Source organism: Alosa sapidissima, chromosome 11 (genome assembly GCF_018492685.1).
Source record: "Alosa sapidissima isolate fAloSap1 chromosome 11, fAloSap1.pri, whole genome shotgun sequence".
NCBI classification, from domain to species: Eukaryota; Metazoa; Chordata; class Actinopteri; order Clupeiformes; family Clupeidae; genus Alosa; species Alosa sapidissima.
Window position 1 is genome coordinate 31,838,164 of NC_055967.1, and position 11,654 is coordinate 31,849,817.

The window sequence follows — 11,654 nt, forward strand, 5'->3', positions numbered from 1 at the left end:
CCGTTTGCCATAGCTAACATGTAAGCCTCGAGTGCACCTATCCAAGAGTCTTGGACGACAGAATCTTGTATGGTGGACACTATCCCTGGTCGAACCAAAAGAGACCTGAAAGTCCTACAAGGGACTGATCCCTGTATTTCCAGATACCTGTGGTTTTGGCGACAGGGATGGCCACCTACCCGTTAAGACAACTGGAGTGAACTAAGGGAAGTCCAGCAGCTGATAAAGCAGTGGTCCCAGATACAGGAAGTGGATGGGACCTTGTACCGAGCGATCCAGGCTCCTCCTTGCAGGGATCCAGTGCTGCAGCTTTTACTGCCAAAGGTGTTGCGAGTCGAAGTGCTCACTAGCCTACACAACAACCATGGCCATCTGGGGGCTAGCACAAGACAAGAGAATGTTCTGGTAGTCACAAATGTTTTCTCAAAGCCTTTCCCACCCCTGATCAGAGAGCTTCCACCGTAGCTAAGATTCTAACTGAGAGATGGTTCTATGTGTATGGCGTGCCAAGGAGAATCCACTCTGATCAAGGGCGCAGCTTTGATGGGGAGCTGATGAAGCACCTGTGTGACATCTACAGCATAACAAAGAGTAGAACCACCACTTATCATCCAGAGGGGAATGGTCAATGTGAACATTTCAACAGGACACTTCATGACTTGCTCAGGACCTCACCCACTGAAAAGAAGCGTAAACGGCCCCAGTTGCTCCCTCAGCTCCTGTTCGCCTATAATACCACCATGTACCAGTTCACACAGCACTCCCCATACGAGCTGATGTTCGGTTAGAAGCCACAGTTACCAGTCGACCACCTGTCTATGCTAGTGATAGGAGACACTTAGAAGAGGCTGCGGCATATTGTAGGCATGGTGGTCCTGACACCGTACCCATATTACCACCTGGCACTCTAGTCTTTTTCTAGTGGGCGGTGGTAGTGTAGTGCTTAAGGAGCTGGGCTAGCGTGCAGTAGCTTGAAAGTTGTCGGTCCAATTTCCGGCTTCCACTGTTATGCCCTTCAGCAAGGCACTTAACCCCAAGTTGCTCCGGGGACAATGTGATCCCTTGTAATATAGCTGACATACGTGTAATGTCATGACATACATAAGTGACTTTGGTCAAGAAGTGTCTGCTAAATGTAATGTACATGTAAACTCTTTTGCAAGAACCATTTTCATGGCCCCACAAAATCCAGGATACATCGGTATTCACCAAGTATGAAATTGTGGAGTGTCTGGATGGAATTGGCACACACTATAAGATCAGGCCGTATGGGGAGGAGGGCCCCCTTAAGACCCTGCATCGCTCCGAGCTTAAACCTGTTCCCACCAGTCAAGATTCATCCAGCCCACCAGCACTGGCTGCTCCACAGCCTCATGGGGGTATCGGGAGGGAGCCAGGCCTCAGTAACTCTGCAGTTGGAGACCCGTTAAGGGTAGCCATAGTCCACACCTGGACTAGTGCTTAGTATCACAGTGACCAAGATGGTGTTAACTTTAGCCTTGACCAACTGTCCCAGGCTCATTTGGAGGGCGTACCAGATTAAAGAGAGCAAATGCACAACGTGGCCGGCAATTTTCATAAACGGACATTTCACCCTTTCCGTTTTCAAAAATAACATCGTGCACACCTGTCAGTTTTCAGAAAAGTTTTCCTTTACACTAACCCAGGTATATGCCTTCATATGCATGCCAAACCTGTCGGTGGCAGTGTAAGGAGAAGCTCAATCCCACGCCAATCAGAATCCCGAAAATACCAACAACAGCAATGAATCACTTCCTCTTTCTCTTCTGAACTGACTAAAAATCTCTGCCTCTTCACATAAGTCTCCGTTTGTACCTCTTTAGACGCAAACAAACAAACAGAGTTTTTTCCAAAAAAACGATCAGCCCGGAGGTTTTTAAAAACTCAGTTTGCGGGGGGGATAAAACCTCCGTTTGCGTCTAAATGACAGGGTCCAACACAGAAAAACATCACCAGTTGCATCGTTTTTGTTGTCATCTAAACAGGGCCTTAGTGTCTGACCAATGTTTCCCCTTGAGTTATTTGTTTTTTGTATTCGTTCAGGCTGTGAGAGGGCCATCCGTGGTTTGTCTGTCTGTTAGTTTGTAACTTATATCCGTGGTTTGTCTGTTTGTTAATTTTGCCTACTGCTACTTAACTACCCATGCCTATGACACCTAGTGGTGCACTGTGTGTACTATTATAGATTATTTCCAAGACAAATTTCTCTTAAGGTAGACAATAGAATGACATGGCAGGTCAAGGAAAGCATCAAGAAAAGCAAAGAGCAACAAATCGTTTTTGACATAGGCAACAAGGGACGAGGTGTTTTTACACTTTTTAGACACTCAAAGTTTGAAAACTATGGATATTGTTTTAGAACCAACAACCTTTCTACATTATCTACGGGTTTTGTGTGCAAAAAGTGGAATTAATTGTCAAAAAATTTGAAGAAAATGTGAAAATCACTTTTTGGCCTAGATATAATCGCTTATTTTAAAACATACAGATAAAAACACTAAAGATGGATCGTGAAAATTTGAAGACAAAAAAATCTTGTTCCTTAGACTCTATATTAGCAAAATATGCAAAAAAATCTATTTTTACATGAAAATCTAGCGGGAGCCTATTTTCCAAACACAGCGTAGCCTACTGGTAGCCTGGCTAGCGCCACCACTTCTCAATGAGACGGGGTCTGGGAACCAAACGTTCATTTTCTCGTATTTGAAAAAAATGCCCAGATCCGTTTATTGGGTGCCACGGATGTCTATCAAATGCGTCTGTGCATAGCTCATCATCGTCTTGCTCTTCCCCCTGTTCTGTGATTGGTTCCCTATCTCAGGCGAAAATTTGCTCCATGGTCTCCAGGCTGCCTTAGCAGCGTGAATCAAATAGCGCGCAAGGCAGCATGGGAACACCCAGGCTAGCCTACTGGACTACGAGCTATGAAAGAACAAAACACGTTAATAAATGAAGGTTGTAAAATAACACATTTTCAAAAAGCTACACGTCTGCTAGCAACTTACATTTACCCATGCACGTCAGCAGCAAACTAATTTAGCCTACTGGAGGAATTTACCTAGCGTTTTGTCATTCAACGGTCACACTTGCTTGAGAAGTTGAAGTCGTTCTCTATCTCCATTGCTTCTAGCACAATGGTACGGTCCACAATAGGGGTGTCTGAAATCGCTTTACATTAAAATGTTCCTACAGTGAAAATAGGTGTTGACTTTTTTCACAATATCAGAAAAAATATCTGAACCCCCCAAAACTTATATTTCTGTCTCTTTGGGGACAGAACTATAACTATATATAACTTCGAACTATGCCAGTTGGCAAATAAATATAATATTTCAATTCTATTTAGGCTCAGCTGTGGCCATCATTATATCTTTACATCAAAGCATGTAAACACTGTCTTGACATAGTTTAAACAAAATTCTTCTTCATTTTATTTATCAAACTTCAAGATGGAAAAAACAGCCTAATTGAAGGATCACCCAGCAATAGATAGAGGAACTGCTGGCTGGAAAAGTTTCTTTTTCTGAGGTTGATATTTTGTTCCAAATATGGCCACACTGTGTCGCTGAATGCGCCGTGTTCGCTAGTTGTGTACAGCTGTTTAGGCTACAGCTTTGACAACCTTTGATTTTGGGGAACGTGGAACTTGCCATGTCTCATACCAGAATGTGTTCCCACTTCCCAGAACTTTGGTGTTTAAGACCACGATACCGTTTCGTCCTCTCCCGATGTTTAGGGCAGAGGTTATTATAGACTTAGCCTATCATCTGAAATATATGATTTCCTGTCTTTTTAGCCTTCATGGTGGGCTACCTCAACAAAATGATTATGGTGATGTGTTTTGCCTCCTTTGTTCCAGAAAATGATCAGTGCAGGCCTGATTGTAATTGATAGGCCTATTAACTAATTTGTGATGTTGCCTTTATTCGGTGCATCTGTCTGTGAAAGCAGTCTTAGTGATAGGTGACTTCAGATTCATCTTAATTAACAAACTAAATGTTTAGTATGAGCCCAACCACAACGGAACCCAGTTTTATTGGTAAACAAACCACAACTAATGGAACAAGCAGGGGCTTTTACCAGTGTCCACCGGTGCGTCACGACGCGCAATGACAATCTACCAAACGGCACCCGAGGGCATGATGGACTTTGCCCAGAAAGAAATTGGGCAGAGATGCAATTAATGTAATGGCTCATATCACGAAGAGATGACAAGACACGTTTTCAATGTTTCTTCTGTAAAACCTCTCCCCGTTAACTAGTTTTCCTGCCTCCTTTGTCATGACGCAAAAGTCCTCCTACTCGTCGCTAGACCGTCGGAGGAGGAATGCACTGTTAGGAATGGGGTGAAATGAACTCTGATTAAACGCTGAAAAGAAGGTAAGTGGGTTTATGTGCTTTGAAGGCAAATCATTATGGTTACATCTATTTGCATTTCGTTCAGTTCTTGTTAAAATATATGTTAAAACGGGACTTTAAAAGATAAAGAAAGCGCATCAGTTTGCGGTTCTGCTGTTAGGTTTCAGGGATACAGTCCCCTGTAGATAAACACCGCGCTGTTGTCTGTTCCCATGAAACGAATTGTTTACATTGTTCATACATGACATTTCTTTCATAGTCATGTAATGTAGATATGTAAAACTTGACCTTAACACTTGACTTGAATCATTAAGTGCAGAAGTACAGTATATGCACGTATTGTGTAAAAAAGCCAACCCAATCCTCTTTTGATTGGATTTTTGAAAACAATGCAACTTTTGAAAACGAATTGGAAAAAACTAACAAGAGGATCTGGTCTTGACTGATTGAATGGGACCTCTGTCTTTTTCACAAAAGAACGGACTGTAGGCTATTTCTCTCAATCTAAGCCAATTTTCACAGTAGTTGATTTAGGATACTGACATTCTTTTGACACTACATCAATTCCAGTTCCATCATTTATGTAATAAAAAGTAGGCACAATATAAAAGTCCTTTTGGGGTATGTGGGACTGACATCTTCAATCATGATTAAGTTCAGACACAAATTCAGTAATTCGTTCATTCATTCATTCATTCATTCAGTCAGTCCTTGGTTTATGTCTCTGTAGCTGTATTTGTGCTTTTCATTTCAAATGAAAAGTATGTCAGCAAAGAGTACAACACATGTTGGATACAATATTTTATTCTCCCTTTAGTATTTACTGTGAAACCAAAAGTGGTCATTAGAAGGGGGCTAGTATGTTACTCTGGAAAGTTGATTTCTTACACCAGTTAGTAGTATAGAAGAATAGCCACAACCAGTCTGCCTAAAATGCCCTCTTTTGTCATAGCTGTTGTGTTAAAATGCTGTGACCCATTCAGGTGTTCCTACATTGTTTTCACGGTGCAGGACCCTACCTGTCAGCTCCGTCACATGGCACTATGCAGTGTCACAGTGGCTGAGAGAAACATTCCTCTGACAGTTTTCTGCAAACTGGGGGAAAATGATTCCAAGGTGGCGGTTGAATTCTACTTTAACCATTTGACCCTTCCCATAGAACTATAAAGTATGCATTTATGGCAAATATGCATTCATATGTTAAAGAACACTGGACCTCTTAATCCATATGTTACCCCCTGAAACAGTATTGGAGTAAAGCCACAGAGTGCTCTGGCAAGACTCTGACCGGCTCTCTCCTCCCTGCATGACTTCAGCATTGTCCAGCTGCCCAGGGAACTTTCACATCTGATTGGATGACCCAGAAAGGCTTCACTGGGGGAGTTTGCCTCGCGATGGATTTGAAATGGAGATCATAGATCTCCCATTCCTCCCAAGCAGGAAGTGAGTGACAGAAAGAATGTGTTCTCCCTTCTCAAGTGTCTGTTTCTGGAGAGAAAGCAAGGACCACCGCTCTCCTTCAGATAGCAGCCCCTAAAGGCCTTCTCTCATCCTCAATTTTATACCTCACACAGAGCAGAAAGGGGAACAATACTCAGGTCAACTGGTTTGACATTTTTGGCATCTCTTATTGCACAGGCAGAGTGACCTTTTAAATTGGGATTAATGTGTGTTAGTCATGAGAATGTTTGTGTCTTTGACTGGAAAAAGGCATTTGGCTTATTCACAGTGTTGGCTGCTTAACATTATGCAAGATGTTTTTTTAATCCTCCTGAAAAATATTCCAGCTCTTTGTGCTGCCCAGCCCTGCTCGGCTTCATTTTCTTCTGAATATGGTACTGATTTGTCTGATAATGTGCCAGTCCACTCAAAGTCACTAAATGGTTTCAGAGTGTTCACAGGACTTCCCTGGTGATCATCATATGCGAGGCCCCTAGAGGCCTCACAGGTGCCAGAGACATATTTCACTCTGACTTCGAGTTCACTGAGGATGCTGTCCTCATCTGATGGGTTCTGGGAGATGTCCGGCTGTAAAGCACAGTGATCCTCCTTCTGGCTGGGGCTTGCGGTGAGACAACTTTAGCGTAGCACGCCTAGCGCCTGGCTTTCGCTCGCTCTCACTGGGAGATCTATGGATCAGTGAGCCAGAGAGTCCCAGAAGAGAACAGCCCAGACAGCTCAGCTGTGCTTCAGACAGACAGAGTTTGTTTCCAATGGCAGGCCAAAGGCTTGGTTCTCCGACAAGGCTGACAAATAGCACACTCGTCAGAGCAGAGAATCGAGAAGCTATGCCTTCAGGTGCTGGTAGTCCTTTCCAACTATGCTCCACTCCTCAGGGACAGACAGGCTGAGTTGCTAAATCCTGATTTCAACAAGTTAGAACCTTCCAGAGAAAGAGAAACCAAGTCGTTTTCTTTTGTTTTGTAGGTATCTGGAATGTCTGAGGGAAGATCACCATGACCGCAAATAAGAACTATAAAACGGCGTCTCAGCGAAGAGGCAGAGGACCAGGGGACATTCCAGAGAGGTGAGTGATGCTGATCCGGGTTTGGGACAGAAGAGGTGCTCAGGTGGAGAAAGAAAAACAGAAAAAAACGGCTACCAAAAGATATGAGCTTACTGTTGAAAACCAGATTTTGAGATCAAGCTCTTTGTCAGACGATGATTTGACGTGTGTCAGTGGACAAGGTTATGGTGATACTCAAGAGGAAAAACCTGCCCTCTTAAAAAAATTGAAATGAAACAACTGGAAGATGTATGTGATGTATCCATCCAGCATGCACGGTGGATGTCCATGTGGTTTAGATTAAATTTCCAGTAAACTGTGGAAATGGCCCATCTGGATTTCCACAGCGGCCGGCCCGCTCAGCGATCTCGCTGAAATGAGCTCTGGATGAGTTCCTCTGGCCTTTTTTGAGCAGAAAACGAAACGAGCGCCCACTCTAATCCAGTCCCTCTGCCAAGCGTAATATTGCACAACCGTCAGACTGGAGTGCGGAACAAAGACTCTGCTAACCTACTTTGTGTCCCGAAGACAGTATCTCTAGGAGGGGCATGTGGTCCACAGGCAGAGTCAAAGAGATGGTGTCAGACTAAAAGAATTTGTCAGTTTGTTGGGTTTTATTCATTTGAAACTAATGTGCAATTATGTTCTGTTTTCTTTTGTTTTGACTACTTTTATTGAGGTTTCTGGACTGTTGCAGCGTTCCTGATGGTTATATGAGTTCTAAAGTTCTCCTGATTCTCTGTTGTGTATGTATTACAGTGATACTTCTCCACAATGCATCTGTACCCCCAACAACAGTCAATGTTGTTTGGTTGGTGCATCCACCACGTTTGACATGAAGTGGGGTGCATTCTGTTCTGTGCACATCCCATATGTGATGTGTGTGTTTGTGATGTGGTTCAGGGCGGTGGTGTCGGTTCTTTTCTACTGGACAGAGATTGGTCTGTTTTGCAGGAGTGTGTCTTGTGTGTTTCAGGTGCCAGTCAGTGTCCCCTCCGCCCACTCTGCCTGTCATGAGGCGCTCTCCGCACCCCTTCAGCGACAGTGAGGAGTCCATCCCACGGCCGCGCCCCACTCGCCCTGCAGACCACGCCCTCCTCAGACCCCACAACAGGAATAGCTCCTCCCTCTCCGCAGAATGCCCCTCCCTCAAGCTGCTGAGGAGCCGCGGGATTGGCCGGTTGGACCCCCAACTCTCCGTCTTCAAGCCGGCCACTCCCGGTCGAGGCAGAGGCCAGAAGGAGAATCGACTGGAGGGGGTTTCAAGCGGGCACCCTCAAAGCAACGCGCCCTCGCAAGGGTCAACGCACAAGGCCGCCGACACGTCGCCAAACTCCAACCCCCCGCAGAAACTGTCCATCAGCAGAAGCTCCACTCCCACCCAGCCGTCCTCTCCCAACCAACCCGGTCCGGAGGCCTCAGCCCAGCCGGTTCCGCGCCGTCTGCCCCGGAGGGAGTACTGCCGGGTTGAACTCCCCCGGATGAGTCTCTATGTGGAGCGGCGATCCCTGGGGGAGCAGACCGGGGGTAGTGAAGGCTGCCCCAGTCTGCTGTCCTCCCCCTGCAGCGACAAGGCCTTCGACTTCCAGGACCTGCGCAAGCTGAGTCGCGCCTTCTCCGAGTGCTCATACCCGGGCACGGAGGACGAGGAGGGCGGAGGCGGAGGCGGAGGCTCCGAGGTCCGCCGAGGAGGAGCGATGGGACGCCTGGAGAAGAGGCCCAGTCGGCGAGAGGCCCAGGCGATGCTGCTGCGGTCCCTGTCCACCCACAGGGGGCGCTCTTCCGTGCTCAGCCGTGTGCAGGAGATAGAGCAGGCGCTGAAAGACTGCCCCGAGCAGGCCCCCCAGTACCCGAGCAGCTGTTTCGGACCTGGGGGATCTATCCCCAACCCCTCCATGTCCAGCAGGCCTTTGGGGGGACTTGAGCGGAAACAGTTGAGCAGGTGTACTAGCCCTGTGCCAGAGTTCAGGCCGGGCCACATGAGGGTGCAAAGCCCCACACCTCTAAAAAGCCCGGGTGCCGCCCAGCAGAACCCCCCCAAAGGGATGCCCGTCAACCCTTTACCCAAGCCCAAGCGCACCTTTGAGTATGAGCTCAACCACCCTCACGAGAGGCCCACCTCGCCTGGCAATGGCTGCCCCCCTCAGAGTCACCCACGCATGCTGTCGCCTTCCCCAACCCCCCACCTCCCCAGGCACACCCGTCAGCACATCCGAACAGGCAGTGGCTTCTGCAGAACCGTTCTCAGCAGGTGAGGAGCCCTTGGTCTCTGTGCATAAAACTGAGTGGGATGTGAGTCACAAATTGGTGTCTTAGCAATAATTGTATTTCCTTATTTTCTAAATTGTACCTGAGCATAATATAGATAATATAGATTTTGTATTTTTTTGTGTATGGATACATTTTCCTTCATTGGAAGTATTTAAGGTAATACTTTTGTACAAATGAGTTAGTTCAGATCTGTGTGTGTGTCTGTGAGTGTCTATAATTTAGCTTTGTCAAGTATGTTGGGAAATGCTTGTGTGAATGTTTTTGTCAGGACAACAGGATGTGTGTCTTGTGTGTTGCAGGGACTGGTACTGTTTAGGCGATGCTGCCCATCGTCCTACCTTTCAGCCAATCACAGTTCAGACAAATGGAACTGTCTCCATGCAAATGTGCCATCGCTCTGGTTCTAAGAGCTCTTGTGAAGAGAACCCGTATGAAGACATCAGCGGTGAGCAGCACAAACTGACACTGATTCTGAACATGATTTATTAAATTTAGTCACAAAATTGTAATCTAAATGCCAAGTCTTTTGATTGTAAGGATTAGTTGGTCTAAAATGGTCTACAAAGACCTCCCCACTTAAAACACAATAAAAAGCACTTTTGTCCCATCCAGCAGGGAGTTTTTTTCATCAGCAAAAGCTAGTAAAAACTCTGCCTTTAGATCAATTGACAACCTAAGAAAGTGTGAGCCAGGCTTAATTAACATCCAGGGTGTATAATATGTATATAATATGTCACTGTCTCCCGTCCTGTCCCACTGTCCCCAATCCTGCCTGCCCTGTCTGTAGTGACACATACCTTTCGTGGCTTTGAGTAATGTTGATAAATATGCAAGGTTTCCTTTTCTAGTTTTATTGCTTATAGCGTCTAAATCACTGGTGCTATAGTATGAAAGGAATGTGTTCTGGGCGGTGGTCTGTTTGCATTGCGATGCAGAGAAATGACTATGAGTGACCCCTGTGACCTCATAAATCCACCCGCTGCAGTCTCTCCTCGGGCTCTCGGTGCACCGTGTGGGCCTGTGGAGAATGAGGACTCTTGGGAAAAGTCTGACCTCGCCGGTCTCAGTCACACTTACATCAACAGCCTCCCCCTCCGTTGTCTCGGGCCTGCTCAGGCACTGATGTTTTTGGTGAGCGGGTAGAGGTTTCCAGTTGCACCCTCTCTCTGGGCTACGCGCCTGGGCGTCGAGTGTGCTTTGGACAAAGCGCATCTGACATCTAAATAGTCTGGGAGACCACAGTAGATCCTCTCAGGATAATAGTGTGGCAGATGTAAACAGATTTCACTCACACCCTGACTCTTGTTAAAGTTGTCACGTTTCTGTTTTACTCATCATTAAACTCTGAGTCATACAGTATGCCCTGAAGGTGGTTATGCGATACAGACAGAATGATTAACTTTTTAATTTAGTACCGGTAATTAGATCCTTTACTAATTTTAGCTTAGTCTAATCATTGACAGGAAATGGTATATTAATACACGTCAACAGCACCACAATGTACAGTGTTTGTATCATATAGTGCGTATATTGAACAGTGTTTGTTCAGAAGGTGTGTGTGTGTGTGTGTGTGTGTGTGTGTGTGTGTGTGTGTGTGTGTGTGTGTGTGCAATGTCTTACTAACATTATAAAGGAGCATTTAACAGATATGAGGAATGTTCAAGTTTAGTCCTGTTTGCTCAGATGCTTATGACATTGTGAGGTCTGGAAACCCCCCCCCAGTGTCCCATAAAGAGAGTCCTGATGATGAAGGGGACCTAAGAGACAGACAGAGCTGCCTGGCGAGGGAGGAGAGGAAGAGCGTCATACCACCTCAGGTAGAGATACATACACCTCTTTTAGAACACTGACCAGGGTCAGATCAGGGTTATTTGACCAGAGTTCAACCCTTCTTGTGTCAAACCTAGCCTGGCTAATTGACTATGGACCCTTTCAACAATAAAAACAAAAACAATGCTTGAACATTCTATTTGGTTCCCAATCTACTTCCTCTGCATTAAGATAACTTATTATACGGCTCTTCACAATGCTAGTAGAACGCTCTATTAACTTGAATGGGATTTCCCAACGTTCTACGGTAAAATAAATTCATGTAATTACCGCTGCAAACATATAATTACCGCTGTCAATGGCAACGGGTTTTGTGCTGCTGATCATATCACTCCGCAAGTATTCCGGTCACTTCTTGCATTGGAACTTCATTCAAAAGTGAAAGCAGACGGTTGATCAGCTGTGTTCTAAATAATGTTTGATTCAAGTTCAGTGTGTGTTGCGAACTATTTGTTTTTCAGAAAAAGCCACGACGAAACGGTAACAAATAAGTGTAAAGAGACATATCGTGGAGTTTATTTTTTTCGTTTTGGCAGGTAGCCATATAATAAGCGGGATAATGTATAGAACGCCGGTCATTATGGGAAAATAAGTCCCTTCAGGGCGAAACAAGACCCCTCCGCTGGCGCGTCGGGGTCCGGTTCGCCCTGTCGGGACTTATTTTCCC

General features: G+C 45.6%; 1 protein-coding gene across 4 annotated transcripts in view; it reads left to right on the plus strand.

Moving 5' to 3' along the window:
• Positions 1-4,143: 4,143 nt before the first annotated feature.
• The window catches only part of LOC121723600 (DENN domain-containing protein 2B-like), a 27,340-nt gene continuing 19,829 nt past the window's right edge, over positions 4,144-11,654 (plus strand). For 2 of the 4 annotated variants that reach the window (XM_042109425.1, XM_042109429.1), the window contains exons 1-5: positions 4,144-4,401; positions 6,808-6,907; positions 7,863-9,137; positions 9,457-9,602; positions 10,841-10,974. In XM_042109425.1, the coding sequence (XP_041965359.1) occupies positions 6,837-6,907; positions 7,863-9,137; positions 9,457-9,602; positions 10,841-10,974 (1,626 nt within the window). In that variant the 5' untranslated portion in view covers positions 4,144-4,401; positions 6,808-6,836. Of the gene's footprint in view, positions 4,402-5,685; positions 5,824-6,807; positions 6,908-7,862; positions 9,138-9,456; positions 9,603-10,840; positions 10,975-11,654 lie in introns of those variants that run through there. The other 2 variants (XM_042109428.1, XM_042109427.1) reach the window with 2 other exon arrangements.